Here is a 20,272-nt window from a genome sequence, read left to right as displayed (position 1 = left end):
GAAGAGGGCAAAAAGAACTATACTTTGTGGGAGGGGGTTATATGGCCACGATATTTGGATCTATTCCCTTCAGTGATATATATAGTCCCGTCAAAATTTACTTCTGGCAGTTGATAGAGATCAGAATCTTGAAAGAGTTCTTTAGAGAGGCAAGAAACTGACCATGTATTCTCTTTGCTGGTTTTATGTTTAGATTAAAGCAATGTTTCTCAACATTGGCCGCTTGAAGATATATGGACTTCTACTCCCAGAATTCTTCAGCCAGACTTGCTGGATTCTGGGAATTGAAGTCCATGCATCTTCAAGCTGCCAAGGTTGAGAAACATTGCATTCGATCATTAAATTATATTTGATATTGTTTGTTCTGCATTATCATTCCCTTAAGTTGCAGAATTTATACTATCCAGAATAAAGGTATATGGGGATCAAAAAAAGATATATGTGGTCATCAGTGGCCATCACAGAATTTGCTATCTGACAGGTTTTAATTTTTTCCCTTTTTACAACCCTGTAATTCCTTTATTCAGAGTTGGATGACTGAATGGAGCTGAACATTTATTGGGACAGATGTCCTTTCTGATGCCAATATGGAAATCAGAGCAGCTATTTTGTCTTTGTGCCCTGAGAGAGAAACATCTGTTGGTCCCTAGGATTGCGCTCTCAACCTTATGAATGGGAGGCAAACATCTTCACCCCTAGGCCATCATGCCGCTCAAGAGGTTTTAAATATAATTTTCCAAAATGTGATAATGTAAAGCATATATAATTTAACTCACACACTATATGTAAAATACTCCAGTAGATGATTTTAAACAAAATAGGTAAACAATAATTAAATCATTCTAAAAGTAAATGGTTTGCTATTAAAGAAAAAAACCTGTCTTGATTTATGCCACTGTACATGAATATGTTCTTTGCCCCAATATATTTTACTAAATAACTGAAAATATATTGAAATGAAATGCAGATGCTTATTTACATATGCATGTATAAATGCATATATTTATACATAACAGTGTATCTAGAGAATATACATCAGAACTTTGTATGCACACACATAAGAAAGAAAAAAGATTAGCAAAAAGTTATTCAAAACATCTGTAACTTGCATTAAACAATATGCTCATTTTTTGCACCATGAAAATGCATACCTGTGTTCATTTTGATTCTGGGAGATTTGCTACTGAGGTCTTCAGTTTGCCTAGAGAAAATAAAGGCAATCTGTTCATTATCACAATGCAATAGAACATGAGATAAAGATCTTTTGAGTAGGCAGACAAGAAAAAAATAGTGGCATTCAGGTTGTACATGCTTCAAAAATGATTTCTTTCAGAAGGAGCAAAAAGAAATTATTTTAGATACAGTGGATGGCTGAATACTGCTAGAAGATGTCTGTTCTTTCTTTGTACAATGTCCACTTCATGGTCTCTAGTCTTCCTAACTTATCACACTCAATTTAATTTAAAGAGAAAATTTCATAAGGGAACTGCTCCCATTTGGGCTTTTTCAAATCAAAAGCATCAGCAGCAGGGAGGCTGCAGGGAGATGGAGTTGTTGGCTACATAAAAACCACAACAGCAGCATTGTTCCCCACTTTTGAACAGAAATTAAGCCACCCAAATAACAAAAAAGAATTTGAAAGAAATGAACACTCTAAATGTTGAAGGAAAAAAAGAATTAGGGCACAGTAGTGGAAGCTGGAGGACAATTTCATATGATTAATTCCATACCATTTTTTTTCATTTGTTTCTGTATCTGATGTCTAAATATTTTTATTTCATTTTCATTTTCATTTTATACAATCACTTATATACTGTGCAAAGAAAAAAGAAAAAAAAAAACCCCCAACATAACACTTCATTCCCCCATACACCCTCTCTTCTCCCCCTCCAACTTTCCTTTCACCCCTCCAACATTCCCCTCTTCTACTTCCCTTCCCCCTCAGACATCTCCCCCTCCCTCCATTTACCCTCCTTACATTCCCTCTCACTCCCTCTTTACTTCTCCCTTCTCTTTCCCTCTTCTCCCCACTTTGGTGTATCCATACAATTCAATTTGTTTTTTACAATAAAAGTAGAAAAAGAAAAAAAAGAAAAAGAAAAAAAAAACGACAGTACACAAGTGAATTCTTATTGTTCTAAGGATTGAAACTGTAATTCCACCCTCCCCCCTCCCCCCTATAATCCCCCCTCCCTAACCCCCTTACGGCTTCGCAGGTCCCATGCCCGGCATAATTCTTTAACAAGCATTTAAGTATAATAAGGCCAACTAACTTTAAAATTTAAAAGAAAGTAAGATAAAAGTAAAGCCAAAAAGAAAAAGGAAAAATAATAAAAATAAAAAAAAATAAAAAAAAAACACCCACACTCACACACAAAAAAAAAAGAGAAAGAAACAAAAAGGGTCATAAACCCACTACGTTACCACAGCTTCCCATTATCTATAAATCTTAATCAATGTGACTCATTCCAAATTTCGATTATTTTGCTACTTGCAGGGTTTCAAACTGTATTAGAGCCAGGTAAGTTGATCAATTAGAATTCCCCAACTAAAAATCTCCTTGCTTTGTCTATCTATTCAAACCTTTAATTTATCTCTTTTTTATCCAAGTATCCAAACCTTTCTATAACACCATTAACTCAAATACTTCTTTCATTTTTCATTTCCAACACCTCCCTTTCTATCCTTACCCACCTCCACATATAAATTTTTTACCTTCCACCCTGCCTTTATCCATATCCACATATATATTTTATCCACATTCATTGCTCCTCCTATATTTACTCCACTTTCCTGAAGATTCTCCGACCAAACTTTCTTAACCTTATATTAATATAGCAACTCAAACAAACATCAGCTTGCGTTCTAGCCCCATATAATCTAATTAAACTTTCGCTGCCCTTCCCTCTCCCACGCACCTCCCAACTCCGTTTGTCCCAAACCGCAACTCAAAAAGATCACAATATCCGCTCTCTTCGCCTGAAAGAATAGTTCATGCGCAATTAAAGTTAGAGTTCAGACAAAATTTCTGTACAATATATGTCCCCAATCATCAACGCTTCTTTCAGTCTCCATGTCTCATCATCAATATGCCACTTTTCCATTTTATCCCAGACGGAAATCATAAAGCTTTAAAAACATCGCTTAGTCTTTATTCTTTAGTCTTCTGCCCTTCCAGAAGAGAAAAGCAGCACGCTCCAGCTTGTAGCCACGTGTCTCACTGTTTGTCTTCTCCTTCTCCCTGTCTCTCCCCAGATCCGGATGAATCAGGAAGTCCCGCCTTCAGGGTCTCGTAGTAAAATTTTCGGGCTTCACAGACAGAGTTAATGCGGTGTTTTTGGTTGCCAAATGTAACTGTAATACCAGCTGGGACTTCCCATCTATATGAAATCTGAGAGTTTCTGAGTTCTTCGGTTAAGAAAGCATACTGTCTCCTTGTTCTTAACATTTGAAATGGTATCTCCTTAAAAACAACCAAGTCGTCCCCGTCAATTCTCAACCTCTTTCCGTAGAGCCTCTGTGTTATCTCATTTCTAGATTCCCTTGTAGTAAAGTATATTATTATGTCCCTCGGAAGCTGTCGCTGTTTTGCTACCCAGGAATTCTGGCGGTAAATTCTTTGAATCTGCCAATCAAAGTTGAGTCCCGGACTTCCCACCAAGCGGCTGAAAGCCTCAAAGAATGTCTGTTTCAAATTCTCCTGTTGGTTTTCACGCAGTCCTCTAACACGTATGGCAAAGGCAGTCTTGTTATAATTTAATTTGACAAGTTCTTTTTGTGCAGATTCAATTTCCTGTTCTAACGATTGAATTTTTGATATCAAATTAAGGTTAGTTTCTTCCAAAAGTTCCAATTTGTCCTCCGTTTCAGCAATATAATCTGTCATGACTGTCATTACTCCGATCATATCCTGCTTTGCCTGAGCAATTTTAGCATCAAATTGATCAGATAAATCCGAAATCAGTTGATTAATCTCCTGTCTGAAATCATTAAGCGTTTTGAGAAGGAATTCTTGTGTTAGCAATTCTCCCGTGGAGGGTGTAGGAGACAAGGGTAGCGGCTTATTAAGAAGGCGCTTCTGTTTAGGTTTGGGAGCCATTCCAGAATAAAATTAAAAGACAAGCAATCCAGCGAGCCAAAAATCAAAGTCTGTGCTCCCCTCAGATAATCTTTTAGCAATTAGTACGGAGAAGCCTTCAGGAGGGTAGAGTCAGCTAGCTGCGTCAGATCAAACACAAAAGCTACGAGATCGCCATCTTGTGACGCAGTTAAAAAAGAAAGGGAGCCTTTTGCGAAATTGAAGCTGGTATTTTAGATAGTAATAGAGAAAGTTCCTCGGGAATGTTCCCCGCCCGGATTGGCTTTTAAATAGCTTAGCTTTGTCCTGGGGGGGGAGGCAATCTGCCTAGGCTGCAAAAAAAAAGCAGCGCGGAAAACTGGCCGGAGTAAAGGCTCAGCTAATGTTGAACCTCTTCTCCATTCACAGCAAAAAAAAAAGCTATGAATTACAAAGAGATCCTAACGACTGACCTTCTCCCTGCCCCTTTCTGCCAGAAAGGGGAGATATCTATAGATCTTATAAGATATACGAACCAGAGTCCTGGCAGGAGCTTTATTGAGCTCCCGACGGCGGCAGCCCCTCCCCTCGAAGCCCTTTTGTTTCTGTATCTGAACACATTTGTTAGAGAAGGGAAATAACACTCAGAAATCTGTTTATGATTGCCTAGGTCCAAATTCACATCCCCAAATCTAAACAAACTTAAATTCTTTTTAAAGCAAGTATTGCTGTGGTGATAGACATAATGATTGTTTGTCTATGCATCCATTTAAGATGGCAGCTACACTCTTTAAAAAGTTTTCTTAAAAAGGTAAAGGTTTCCCTTGCACATATGTGCTAGTTGTTCCGGACTCTAGGGTGTGGTGCTCATCTCTGTTTCAAAGTTGAAGAGTCAGCGCTCTCTGAAGACGTTTCCGGGGTCATGTGGCCGGCATGATTAAACACAGAAGGCACACGGAACACTGTTACCTTCCCACCAAAATGGTTCCTATTTTTCTACTTGCATTTTTTACATGCTTTCGAACTTCTAGGTTGGCAGAAGCTGGAACAAGTAACAGGAACTCATTCCATTACACGGCACTAGGGCTTCGAACTGACGACCTTTCGGCAGTTTGTAAATTTTCTTACAAAGGTTCAATTTGAACCTTTTGAGTGCCTATAGCCTGCAAAAAAAATTCCAATATATTTAAAGGACTGAACTTATTAAATAACATTGCAAACAACATGCTAATTCACCTTCTATGTTTCTATCTGGGAGAACCATTTTGAGAAAAATGTATTTTTTATTTATTGAAATAAATATGTCATTGTCATGGCAATAAGAAATAGTTGAGGTTAATGCCCTCCTCGGTGCAGTAGGTGAAGATGTGATAATCACTATATCATCGGACTATAAAAATAAAACAATAGGTCTGCAGGTCCAAATAATGTTCAGGATTTGTGAGTTTTTGTACCCTATCATAAATATTAAGTAGAAAAGGAACTAAAATACACAACTTTTAAACATTCTGGGAACTAGGCAGCACAGCAAAAAGCTGACTTTATTTGGATGTGGGTATTATTGTGCAACAATATAATATTATTGTGCAACAATATAATATTATGGTGCAATAATATAATATAATGGATGGGGTCTTCAATTTGTCCCATAAGGTTCTCTAGAATCAGACTCAAAGGTTGTTTCAAGTTACTGGGCTCTTCTGGAGACTGAAGGTATTTTGATGCCTGGATCAAGTGACTTCAAATATACCTTTTGAGCTTTTCTTTTCTTCTTTATGAGTAAAGCTTTGTACTTCCCTTTTTTGCTTTTCATGAATAAATTCAAGCATAATAGGCAGTTGTTATTGTTATACACCCCAGGGGGGTTTCATTAGTTTTTTGCACATTTCTCATCCAACCATGATTTGGATCTTGGTGTTTTTTTTTATTGTTAGAACCCCGTTTGGTTTTATAAATTAGTGCTTCTTTAAATGTGGTAATGAGTATACAATATTGTGTGTAAATGTACAGAGGGCAGAAGCAGAGTGGTTTTCTTTTACAAATAGGACCAGTAGGTGGTTTTACAAGATATAAAGCACATTTTCTTTCATGCACTCATGCACCATTCTGAATCCAGTTAATACATAGTTGTTTTCCTACTGACACTGTGAGAATTAACTGCTGCTGAAGCAATGACTTCAAGGTAGTTAAAATCTCTGGGAAAGAGGAATGTTGAATCAGGCCCCAGATGGAGTCTGCCAGATACTTAACATGCACGAAAAGCAAATTATAAATACATTAATCCAAGAAGCTGGAAAGCTTTCAGGTTCTGTGGTATTTCTTTGAGGGACCTGATGCTCCGTGGCATTCAAAACACATACAAATATATAAACAGGAAACACAGCATGAAATAGCAACTAAAAAAGAAAGTCATGCTATCAGAAGATTGCCTTTGATTGCTGAAATTATTGTGATTGTGTTTTTGTATATAGAAAAGCGGCAGAAAAATGGAGCTAGTGCTACTTACTGAGTTATATAGCTTGTGAAGATTTCCCACCTTTTCCTTAAGCAGGAACTGAGATCAGAATAAATATGGCGCATCCTAGTTCATCTCAAGCTATGATTACTTGGGTACTTCAAGGTACATTATTGAATGAAAAGTTACACAATTAAACATCAGGTTACAAAAACAAAATTCAGAGACTACGTAATATAAGCTAAATGATATATTATCACCTTTTGGCACAAAAGTTTAATTAAAAAAAAAGATACTATTGTGGTAACATCCTTTTCTGCCAAATATATTCCAAGCAGAGAATTATATAAAGGCTGATGAAGAGAAAGTAGATGACTGAGAGAATTAGAGGAAACAGCAAGTCTAAGTTGATACTCTCCAAATACAGTAGTATTTGATGGACAGTACTACTGTATTTGGAGGGTATCAACTTAGACTTTCTGTTTCCTCTAATTCTTTCAGTCATTTAACCTTCTCTTCATCAGCCTTTATATAACACACACATACACGTGCGTGTGTGTGTGTATACGAATTATATATGTGTATGGGTAGATATATTTTCTTTTGAGAGCAGGCAACAGAATTTCATTTTTAATGTGTGCCAGTGTACTCTCAGTAAAAAGTGACAATAAAGGCCTGCCTGCCTGCCTGCCTGCCTATATGGAACTATAAAAGATTATAGCCACATAACTTGGTAAGTACTGTTTTATGTACTGCTTAAATATTCTTTCAACCACTTGGTCTTCTGATGTTCCATATGTTGCCCATTTTTGGGGGTGGGAGGAAATCATATCATCTATTTTTTTTAAATCCCAACAACCCAAAGAAAATAATAGAACCTAAACAAAAATTCAAATCACTGTAATAACACTGAAAAAGGGTCTTTTTCAGAAACCACTGAGCACAACAAGGTGAATAATAAATTAAAGAACAATTGCATGGATAAAGGGATTGACTTATCTTCTTGATATTCTGAATAAAACCATCTTGCAATTAATGCCTCAGAACTCTATGTGGTTGATTAAAAGATTATACTGACTCCAGGTTGTTTTTTTCAGTTTTAATAAACTGGCTTTGGTTATAATACTGGTTTTCAAAACAGCCCACAAATTATTCCTGAAAATGGCAGATTCCAGAAAGCTTTGCTTGCTGCTATAGGAGATTGAATTTTCAAATGTTCTTATAGTTGGGAACTGAACAAACAGTAGCACTTGAAAGCAATTTGTACAATGCTACACTACACACGAAGCTTGAAAACGATATTCTGAAGCCAAAACTCTGCATAGAATAGGTTAATAGGATTTTTATTCAGAGCTTCAATCTGTTGTCATAAATATTCACAGCACCCACCTAGACACTGCTTAAGTAAGGCACTTCATCTTATTTATTTATTTATTTATTTATTTATTTATTTTAATTTGTCAAACATGTGCGACATAACAGGTATAAGTATAAACATGGGCATGAACACAGGAAATGGGTACGAATAAATGGGGACAGTTGGACAGGGACCGTAGTAGTGGTGGGTTTCAAATTTTTTTAGAAAATCTTCTATAGGTGTGGCCAACTTTGTGGCAGTGGCTTGCCGGCCATGTGACCAGGTGGGAGTGGCTTGCCAGCCATGTGACCGGGTGGGAGTGGCTTGCCAGCCATGTGATTGTGTGGGCATGGCCAACTTGTAAACTGTGGTGAAACTCACTTAACAACGCTTTTGCTTAGCAACCAAAATGTTGGCTCAGAAACTCTGGCATTTGAAGTACGCAAGTCTTAAAGCTGTCAAGTTACAAGACCCTTGCACCCCTAACACTTTAGGAGAAAAAAACCCAGGGGTGTTCAAACTTGACAGCTTTAAGACTTGTGGACTTCAATTCCCAGAATTCCTCCTCTCACTCTTCATCTTGATGATGTGCGGATGGGCAGGGGGAGGGAGCTGGAACTGGTTCTAAACAGGACTGTGGATTTGTGGAACTGGCACGAACCTACCCCTGGAAGGTAGGCACGCTGGTGCAATTATGCACACCCCCTTGCAGACCTCTTAGGAATGGGGTGAGGTCCACGATAGACAGTTTAATGTTAAAGTTATGGGGATTTGAGGATGTAACAACAGAGTCAGGTAGTGCATTCCAGGCATTGATCACTCTGTTGCTGAAGTCATATTTTCTGCAATCGAGTTTGGAGCGGTTTGACTTTTATGTCAACATAAAATCCTAAAGGGTCACAAATAATGAGGAATGTGTATATGTTCTTATTTATCCCATTACTTTATAAAGTCCATCATGATTTAATTCTCTCAACCTCAATGCAGACTCTGGGGTACATGGAATGTTATCAAACATGAAAGCTCATTCAATTACAATATCATATACCAATAGTTCCAAGGCAGGCTGGATATAGAAATAAGCCTGACACCCCATCCTAACCTTACCAATGAAGATGCTGATTCCAGACTTAAAATTAATTGTTGCTTCACTGGAATGACCCATGATTTATATTTTATGAAAATACAAGTAAAAGTGAACACTGCTAAGAATGTTTCCTTTCCATTTTGTTCTAATCCACTAAGATCTGTTTATGTCACCAAGTGTGTCTCAAGTCACTGCATAACAAAGTCATCCTTAAAAGGTTTGGTGCTATTATTGTCTTTTCACTAGAAGGCATACTGTAATTGGTTGTTAAAACATCTGACCAGCAAAAGATACTATAATCATGACGGCAAACCTATGGCACATGTGCCACAGGTGGCACATGGAGGCCTCTCTACTGACATGCGAGCTGTTGCCCCAGGTCAGCTCTACAATGCATGCATGTGCACCTCCCGCCGGCCAGCTGATTTTCAGGTCTCTGCCGTGGGAGATATGTGCGAATGTGTGGGGGCTGGGGGTCATGTACGCATGCTCAGGGGCAGGAGCGAGTGTGGGTGGGTGGGGCCCACTGCATCCTATTTTTGGTCGCAGGAGGTTCCAGGAAAGCCTGCTAGGCTCAAAATGGGGCACGGGGGTTGCACATGCACAGGGGTGGGGGGAGCACGGGAGAGTCACATGCACATGTACAGGGGATGGGGTGCATGGGGTCATGAGTGCATTGCATTATGTGCTGGGGATCCGTGCATGTGCTGGCACCCCCCCCCCACATTTTCGGCACACAAGGACAAAAAGGTTAGCCACTGTACTATAAAAATTTGATCCTTGACCTTCTATACTAAAGTGGCAAATCCTATCTCTTAATTTCTCCTCTCCATCTCCTACTATTGCCCTGGGCTCGATATTTGCTTTAAACATACCATTTAAGATTGAAAACATTTTTTTCTAAAAATGAAAACGGGTCCAAGTATCAAATCAAAGAAGGCATACAAGCTGACAGGTTAATGTATAAATTTTATGGGATGTTTTTATAGTTGCAAAGGCAGTCTTTTGCAGGATGGTAAGTAATAATAAACAAGATACTTTAATACTTTCAGTATGCTCAACAAATTAAGGTTTATATAGCTGTGCCTTTTTATGGCTTCAAAATTAAATAAAAAGAAAATGAATGTTGAATAAGAACTTTTCTTATGAAATTTGCTTCATGTAAAATGCTTGTTCATACTGCCATGTTTGTGTTCATTGCCCAAAATAAGTTAGAAAGCCCTCCTCCTCTTCCCTGTGCACAACAGAGCAGTGTAGAATCCTAGCTATCTTTTGAAAGGACCTGGCACATCCCCAAAGTCACCAATTAAGTAACCCCAAAACTCATTATGAGTTACAGTGTGCACACACTCTAAAGTAAAGGAAATAAAGACTTCATATTTCTAGAAGGAAGTTTATGGTTTTATTTTAGAGATACAGTACCGTTGTTAAGTATTTTTCATCTGACAAATGGTAGTGACCTGATATTTAGTGGAACAACTGGTGGATCTCTGAGGGCCAGGTAATTGGCAGATAATTCACTTCTGATTCACAGCATGAAATGCATGCAATGGGGTCTTTTGAGCCTACAATGTATTCAAATGCTTTGTAGTGAGTTTGAATTGACTAATGCCCCCTTCCAGGAGATGTTGTAAAACCCTAGAGTGCTGCTATGTGTAAGCTGTAATAGTTCTAGTGTTAAACAAAAAAGTCATTCTCAGTACTATGTTTTGGGTTTTGTTACCTGACAAACTGGTAGATGCCACAGGGCTTGGAGTAGGTGCCTTGGTGATTAAATATTGATGCCCTACTCAACATGCCAAGCTAACATGTGCCAAGTGGTTACCAGGAACAAATTCATGAGAATAAGAGATGGGTTGTTTATTCCAAATACTGTCAAGCAACAGAAACAGGAAGCACTTACCGTAGTTACTGAAGTGAAACTGGGATAAGATCCAATTCTGATTTTATAGACATATACACCATTGCATGAGTGTGTAACTATCCACAGCAACATTATCAGAATTCTACTTCACTCTAGACAGCTTAGTAGTGGAATATTATTACAGTTCTGAAAAGTTAACATTTATAATTGCATCTCTGTATTGTAAAGACTGTCCATGTCCCAAGTCAAATTTGACTTTAGAATCATCTCTTGTATAGAAGTACTGCATCTCTGATACAACAAGAATCAGGATAGATTGATATGCTGTTTTAAATGAAATTCAAGCATCTCAGCCTCTCTCTGAACTGGAAGCAAATAAAATATGTATATATTGTGTTTTGCATTCTTCTCAGAGTCTTAGAATCTACTTTCAATTCATCCATTTAGTATCTTCTGTAGGAGGAGTTTACACCAGTGTGAAGCAGCCTTATGTGCTGTGTGAGAACATGCACAAGAATTTAAAAGCAGTAACACCGTGGTCTCAATGGTGTGCTTGCAATGTTTACATATATATTTTTGCCCTAGAGATGGAATTAACCTTCCCCATGTGCAATCAAAAGTGACAAGCTGTTTCATGCATTATTATTAGAATGGCATAACATGTCAGGGCAATTTGTCCTTGGATATTTGTGTGAAGTGGGCCCTGAAATTATTGTAAGTGCTACCTGATGAACAATTGTATATCAGTCCAATCGGTGTTTTGACAAAGTTGCACGCTTATTCTATGAAAGGAAAAAAAGACCACCATTAAACTGTTACAGACTTTGTTTTTTCTACATATTTACCCATCTTTTACATTGCTTCTAGTTTTATACCTAATATAGTCCTACAGCTTTGTCACTATATAAAGAAAATAGCTGCTATTCCTCCCTCTATAAATAGCCAAAGTAAACATGACCAAAAAAATTAAACTTGGCAGACAGTAAAATCTCATATGATTAGAAGTAGTTAGAACAACTGCTTGCTTTTAATGGCTGGCAATTGTTAAATTTACATTCATAGATAATTTAAAAAAGTGTTAGGAAACTTGGGGAACTGCTGACGTTGCTAAATGATAACTTCCAACATTCTACCAAAAAACTGGAGGAACTGTTGAGACGTTTGCCACCTCAGAAGGATTATAGGTATCTGTTTGCTTTATATCCTGCCTGTTATATAGGAACTTAAGAGAACACTCATTCTTAGGTTTTTGTCTCACAAAAACAGTCTTCTGAGGTAAATTGTTTGAAGAGTGAATGACTAGTGCCATTGATGTACTTCTGTTAATTTCAGTAAGAAGCCTAACACTGACAGTAGACCCAGATCAAGGACTGCCCTGTCACAGTGCAATACAGCTGTTCAAAATAGTGTGAGCTATTAGGCTAATGTCAGCAATGTGGGACAGGCTATTCATATTTTTCCTCTAAATTTTTACTCCTCTTCATATTCTTCCAATTTAATTTCCCTCAACATGTTTTACATAAATGCTAAGCAAGGGAGAGCAGATACAACGTAGACTCACCCCTTTGCCAACTGGGGCCAATTTATTTTGCCATATTCTGCCCATTCTATGGCTTCTTTGATCTATGTAAAGGTTTAAGGACCATTAAATATTCTGGAATTCCTATTTTTCTAAGCATGTTCTTGAAGAGCTTTCTATAACCAATAAGCATAACCTTTTTAGTGGAATTCTTTGGCTTTCCCAACTATCTAGTGTGCATCAGCAATAATATCTCATCTTCCTCAGCCTTTTCTAAAGTCAGCTTGAACACCTGGCATTTCCATGTACAGTTTGGTTTGGATGATATTACTTTGATATTAGTTTGCTAACATAGGAAATTAAGAATATTATACAATTGTTTGCACAATCTGTTATGTCTCTTTCCTTTGATATTGTAATGTAGAATTTGTTGGTCACTGTGTTGTTCTCCAGATATGCTGTGATGGCTTTATAAAAACTATTACTCATTATTCTTTTGTTGCTTGCCTTATTATATAGAGCCATGATGGTGAACCTATGGCACGCGAGGCCTCTCTGCTGGCACGCAAGCTGTTGCCCAGCTATACAAGCCATCGAGAATATAACTATATACATCCAACAGGAACAGGAAGTGCTTCACAGGATAGAGGTAAATCCTAGAGAGGCAGGAAATGCATCACTGAACAATGGAGCTGAATGATAGAAAGGAATAAAGGTGCGTGCAAGGCAGACATAACACCTGCAACAGCGTAAACAAGCACTGGGTGAGGGTGGGCACCCCCATGCCCTTTCTTTGGTCCCAGGAGGCCCCAGGGAGGCCTGCTAGGACCAAAACCATGTGCGGGGGGGGGTTTGCACATGCATGTGCAGGGGGCGAGATCTGCGCATTGTATTATGGATGGGCGTGCGCATGTGCGCTTTTGGCATGTGAGGACAAAAAGGTTAGCTACCACTGATATATAGACATCCTATCTATTTCTGCACCCTTTGAAGTTGGAAATGACTGGAGTGCTGATCCAGCTTCCTCTTTCAGTGTTAGAGGTTCTTATAAGTCGGCAATACCTTAAAAGGTATTGTGGATGTTGACATTGTAAACAATTTTTGTATACTGTTTCAATCTTGGTTTGACTTTCTTTGAATGATTTATTATTTGTGCGTTACTACTTTTGCATACCATTTTGAGGTTAAAACCAGGCTCAGACTTTTGAAAAACATTTTTTCTTCAATGTCTTAAAAATGTTATTATAATACTATTTGTCTCTTCTAACAGCTCTCTGAAATTCTTTGTTAAGTTTTTTCTTTATCAATCTTGTCTTTGGTTTCTCTTATTAATTCCCACAGTTGTCCTGACAAGATATTCTTCCATTTCTTGATCTCTGATAACCTTTTTTCATATTCATCTTTAATCATTTATTTATTCTTATTGCATAATTTCCATTTCCAAACAGGGACACTAAGCACTTCAAAGTGATTCCATATGTCCTCGTTGAAAATGGTAGCTTCATGCTCAAAATTGTACTTTAATTTGGAACATTACTAATAGTGTGGAAGATACCCTTTGTTGTGGTACATATGAAGACATTATCTGAGATTATAAGATTAGATAGGACATACAAACATACCATTACCTACATAATATTTTCATTATAATTATTAATTATTGCTAAAGTTTTCAGAATTGATCCTTTTTTGGTACAGACTGGTACAAACCAACTTCACTTCACAGTTTTAACTTAGAGATGTATGTGCTGCACATAAATTCTTTTGAAATATGATTAGAGCACACAAGACATCAAGTGCTATTCAGATTCTCGGAATTGGAATTGGAATTTATTCGATTTGTAAGCCGCCCTATTCCCCGAAGGGACTCAGGGTGGCTGAACAAAAGCCAAGGGAAGGGGAACAAATACAAAAAAGTAAGACAAAACAGGACAACGATACAAACGATTTAAAAAACACAACAAGCACAGCAAATTCGAGTAGGGGGGGAACTCAACCCCAGGCTTGCTGGGACAGCCAGGTCTTAACGGCTGTCCGGAAGGCCTGAAGGGTGGCGAGGGTCCGAATCTCCACGGGGAGCTCGTCCCAAAGGGCCGGAGCAGCCACAGAGAAGGCCCTCCTCCGGGTGGTCGACAGCTGGCACTGGCCAGCAGATGGAATTCGGAGGAGGCCTAATCTGTGGGATCTAATGGGTCTATGAGGGGTAATTGGCAGGAGGCGGTCTCTCAAGTACCCAGGTCCAATACCATGTAGGGCTTTATAAGTGACGACTAGCACCTTGAAGCGTATCCGGAGACCAATAGGTAGCCAGTGCAGCTCGCGAAGGATAGATGTAACGTGGGTGTACCGAGGCGCACCCACAATCGCTCGCGCGGCTGCATTCTGGACCAACTGAAGTCTCCGAACACTCTTCAAGGGCTGCCCCATGTAGAGCGCATTGCAGTAGTCCAGTCTTGAGGTCACAAGGGCATGAGTGACTGTTGTAAGATCCTCCCGGTTCAGGTAGGGATGCAATTGGTGCACCAGGCGAACCTTGCCTTTTTAAAGAACTCATCTCTTCTTAGGTTATGGTAGCATTAGCTGGCATCTGTTGCATGAAACTGCAACAAGTCTGGCTCTCCATTTCAAATGAGATGTATATCACAATCAGGGGAAAAAGGTATAAATGGAAATGAGGTGAGTGAAGTATGGTAAATGAATGGTACAAATATTTTTATTTACTGATTATGCCCATGAATATCGTTTGTGGAAGTCATATTTTTCATTAATGATTTTGTCTATTTAATGTTGTATTTGAATTTGTTTATATCACCCATGATTTTCATAGTAATTTTATACTGATCACAAACCAGATGTTCATAGAGTTTTCAACCTTCTTATAATACCTTAATGGTAGTCATGAATTATATGATGTATTATCACAAAACTTTCAAATACCTGCACAACTGTTACTCTTGCTCTAGAAGTATCAGCAGTGAAATTATGAAAAGTATAGAAAATGAATATTATTATGTGAGCATGCTTGAAATGAGCAGTTTCATAAGTATTTTCAAAGCTTTTTAAAAGAAATGGTTTCTTGTATTTAAAATATAATAGGCTACCCTGAGGGTTGAAAGTCTTCTAAGGAGGCTTATACTGTAGCAATAAAATCACATACTATAAAATGTGTTGATAAAATTTTAATTAACCCAACAAATATCAGAATCTAAAATATCTCATCATTAGACTGAGTTTCATTTATAGCTAAATGACACAAAACAAGGATAAAAACAATTAAGGGAAAAGCTTCAGTGTTTTCTTAACAGCTTCCTGGGATGAAACAATGTGGACTCAGGATGGTAGCTTATTGTACAAGCATGGAGCTGTGCTGCTAGCCAGTTTCAAAGTTTTCAAAGAAAAGAAATCCAAAGGCTCTCCTCACCCTTATCGGGGCAGACCATGATCCCAAAATGATCAAGGTTTTATGTGTTAAGGACATTTAGTGAGTTGAGAAATACACCGATAATCAATGGAGTTGATGTAGTGCAGTCTCATCAAACTCAGCTGCTATATGATTAGCTGTATTCTGAAATTTCCAATTATCTTCAAAAGAAGCTTCACACAGAACATGTTGCATTAGTCCAGTGATGGCTAATCTTTTTGGCACTTTGGAAAAGATTAGCCGAAAAGGTTTGACACTCCCGCAAATTAAATTGAAGTGTGAGAAGTTAGGAAGACTAGAGACCATGAAGTGGAGATTGTACAAAGAAAGAACAGACATCTTCTAGCAGTATTCAGCCACCTGCGTGCCGGAGCGCCAGAACCTGGAAGAGAGCAGCTGGCTGGTGTCTATGCACGTGTTGGCCAGCTGTTCTTCTGGGTTCCGTTGCATGCATGCATGCTGGATAGCTGGTCTGGCGCATATGTGCACCGGACAGCTGCTCTCTGCTGGGTTCTGGCACGCACGCAACTGGCCACCATGCATGTGTGCACCGGAACCTGGAAGAGCAGTTGGCAATGGCACCTGTGCCCACAGAGAGGGCTCTGTGTGTCACTCTGGCACATGTGCCATAGGTTCTCCACCATGGCATTAGTCTATTATGAACTGCACCAGTGCATGGTTGGCTGAAGTTGGCTTTCTTAAGTTACAGAATGGTGTCATTTTGGATGCTCAATATTTTTGTACTTTTAGAGATTTGAGCATGGAGGAGAAAAAAATTAAATCTATTATGATTTAATTATAAAAAACACCACTGGGAATGTATAATTCTGAATGTATTCAACAAGAAGGATCAACGGGACTGCAGAAGTATTGACAAACCATTTAGGCACTGCTTCCATTGAGAAGAAGGTTTTTTTTTAATTTAAAAAAAATAAGTTGGACTGGTTTGCAAAAACAAACAATCTCCCCAAACCCACAGCAAAGACGGAAATAATCCTTAGTTTAGAGAACAAATTGCACTGCTCTTTGAGTATGATAGTCTTTCCATTGTGGTTGAAAAAAGAGGTTCCACTGTGAATTTAGCCACTAATTTCTAGCTCAAATTGGTTTCATATGAATTTATCCATGAAGCTATTGTATTTTGTTTCTATATCAACATGTAATTTTGTTTTTCAAAAACATGAAAATTGGCAATATATCATTTTAAAATTACATTTAAATACTACATGCACATGTTTTTATGAATTCCATCTTAAAATATGGAACTACTAATTAATATTAAATATGCATTTTATTCACATTTGAGCTTTTAAGTCAAGATTCTGTATTTAAAGCTTGGAGAAATAAGGAAACAAAACACTAGTGATAATGTCTAAAAAAAAGGACTTTTCTCTTTTGTCCCTTTCACCATCTTGCATAGATAAGAAATGGAATTACTAACACAATTAGAAATACTATTCTGTGGGATTTGACTATTTATTTACTGTAAGTTTACTACGTTTTCAAATATATTGCTTTAGTTTGGGAACAGCTATTTCTTGTCAGATAATATTGAAGGTAACAAATAATATGTAATATTCTTTTCTGATGTGATTTTTGGAATTTTGGAACACATAGTTTATTAGTGTGCATAGTATCCCTGTATCTATTATTGGTTTTTTAAAAACTTCCCAACAATGAAAAAGCTTAGCTTTTAGTTTATAAAATGAGTTATATTCTTTCTTTTTTTCTCCTTTCTCCTTCTGTTAATCCCATTGTCAATTATAGTAGATTTTCCCTGTTCCTTTGGGAGTGGAAACAAACAAAAGTATAGATTATTCTATAATGGATGGAGCCTACATGACAGAACAAATTTTAAACAAAAAATAAAACACAGGTGTCACTTCCTATGTTGGAGAGATAGATCATACACGTCATACAGAACTGAGAAACTAAAAATGCAGAGAAAGATGTGGCTAGAGGTTTTGGCTGTGTTTGACTTGGCCAGTCACATGACAACACAATAATATCACAAGCCAGTGGCAAGCCATTTGTTCATGTGCTAGGAGACTTCAAGAATAGGAAGGCCACTGGGTGACACACCCTCCCTTCCTAGCTTTAATTCGCTCTTAAAATGCAAAAACAGCCTCAAATTTATCCTTTTTCAGCATCCAGAGAACTACTACTCCCCATTCACAACTGGGGACATGGAAAATGAAAGAAATTTGCTTTTCAGAAACTGCCCTGTGTTGTTAATTTTACCAAAAATATAAACACCAGGTTGTTGAAAATAGTTTCTTTTTTCATTCAATTTCAGCAGTATAATTTCACTGAGTGGGGAAAGGGGCACATATTGGATGCTGGACATTACATTTCCAATCCATGCTGTAGGTTATGGTGCAGCTATTTAGGTATTTCTAATTAATCGGGTGCAGGAATACATGGTTTCAAATATTCTGTGAAATATAATGCATATTAAGTCTAAAGGAAATTCTTAAAATAGTGACAAAGAATTGTAAATGAAGATGTACTGGAATGGGGGATTTATACAATAGGTAATCATTCTGGGAAAACATTACATGTTCATAATGAGAAAGTATTGGATTGCATCCAGACTCAGATTTAGAGAAGTTTCATTAATTCGATGGGATTTAAGTCAGTCATGATTAACTAAAATGGAATAAGTTAAGTTCTAGTTATTCCGATGGATCTGTCCAATCCAAAGTATCTGAATTTAGTTCCATACATGTAAAGAGATGAAAAGATGAACTCAAGACAATCCTAGAATCAGGAAATACCCTGCTTAACAATTATTCCACTAAACATTCTACATAAATCCCCTCAATTATAGTAGTTTTTTTGTGAGTGTTTAGTTAATATTATCCAGAAGTATCTTAAATTAGTTGAAAAAGTGTACCTTTTTTTTCTAAGCTTCTATTTTAATTTAAAATTTGACTTGTGTTTTTTTTTTTTAAATCCTAACATTAAACAAAAACCAGATGGAGGTGATTTCAAAGGAAGACACATGAGATCAATTTTTTGTTTTTAAAAATTTCATTTTGGAAGATGATATATTGGCTAATCTTCTATGTCCTGATCTGAGAAACATTATGAGATATCATGAGAAAGCAAAGAATGAAAGTGGAGATGGTGACATGTAGCAAATTGGATGCTTATCAAGTTGGCTCCACATAGAACACATTGTTGTAATTTAACTGGGAAGTAACATGAGATTTTGGACATAAGAAACATTATCCTTTCTAAGAATTCTTAGAATTCTGTTTTGTCTCCTTGTACATACTCAAGACCTAGTTAATTCCTCCTCTAGTAAATAAGCATGATATTGATAGAAATGGCATTTGCATTTGATGAGACTATCCATAGATAGAATTAATATTTGATAATTAAATGATAAAATGTAGAATTGTAATCAACAGGATTTTTAATATTACTTTGGACTAAATGGATCCAGGATATATGCATATTCTTCTTGGCAATGGTTTATCTTTAATACTTGGAATCTATCAAGGCATTAGGGAATTATCATATAACATTGGAAGAAGATGTAGAATGAGAAATATAGAGTTGCAACAATAGTTGTTATTTCTGAACATCTGAAAACATCTGAAGTTCTGAGCAGAGTTTTCTTACCCCTAGAAGCACTGACAAATCTTAGATTTTACCTGGGAAATTATATTACCTTTTGATACCTTGTATAGTTAACATAGGTACTAACCTATTTACACATGGCTGTCAATATAATTTCATGCCATTTTTGAATTAATTTCAAAATCCCCCTGCAAGGAAGAAAATTAGGATACAGCAGACTTTTTTTACTGATATCTTAGTATTTGTCAAGGACACAGGGACAAAATTTTTCTAGTTGCAAAATCTGCTGGAATCCACCCTTAACATACTCATGACTCACAAGCCCACAAAAATGATGTTCCTTCTAAAAGTATAACAATTTCAAGGGCAAAACTCCCTGTCAATAAAGGCTCAGGAAGTGTCAGGAAGTTATTCAGAGTAGATCTAATTCCCTAAGAGTTATGTCAAAGTACTTTCCTCATACTGATCAGAAGTCTTAGTAGCAATTTAAAAAACAATACAGATAAAGGCCAATGGTGGGATTCAAATTTTTTTACCACTGGTTCTGTGGGCTTGGCTTGGTGGGCGTGGCAGGGAAAGGATACTGTAAAATCTCCATTCCCTCCCCACTCCAGGGGAAGGTTACTGCAAACTCCCCATTTCCTCCTGATCAGCTCAGGAAGCAGAGAATAGATGGGGTGGAACAAGTCAGGTGGTATTTACTGGTTCTCTGAACTACTCAAAATTTCTGCTACTGGTTCTCCAGAGCTGGTCAGAACAAGTCAGGTGGTATTTACTGGTTCTCTGAACTACTCAAAATTTCTGCTACTGGTTCTCCAGAGCTGGTCAGAACCCGCTGAATACCACCTCTGGATAAAGACTATCTTGCCATGTTTCCTTTGTGGAAGAAAATGGTTCAGAACTTTGCTGTCTTAGATAGCCTAT

General features: G+C 37.5%; 1 protein-coding gene across 15 annotated transcripts in view; it reads right to left on the bottom strand.

Annotated features, from left to right (window-relative positions):
• Positions 1–20,272, bottom strand: part of SORBS2 (sorbin and SH3 domain containing 2) — a 189,742-nt gene that overhangs the window by 97,726 nt on the left and 71,744 nt on the right. For all 15 annotated transcript variants that reach the window (XM_087724498.1, XM_087724501.1, XM_087724505.1 and 12 more), the window contains exon 3: positions 1,152–1,201. In XM_087724498.1, the coding sequence (XP_087580624.1) occupies positions 1,152–1,161 (10 nt within the window). In that variant the 5' untranslated portion in view covers positions 1,162–1,201. The remainder of the gene's footprint in view (positions 1–1,151; positions 1,202–20,272) is intronic.

Source organism: Thamnophis sirtalis, unplaced genomic scaffold (assembly GCF_051295495.1).
Source record: "Thamnophis sirtalis isolate CommonGarterSnake01/CBP01778 unplaced genomic scaffold, rThaSir2_p1.2 scaffold_10, whole genome shotgun sequence".
Classification (NCBI taxonomy): domain Eukaryota; kingdom Metazoa; phylum Chordata; class Lepidosauria; order Squamata; family Natricidae; genus Thamnophis; species Thamnophis sirtalis.
Note: the sequence above shows the minus strand (reverse complement) of the source record. Positions and strands in the feature narration are given on the sequence as shown.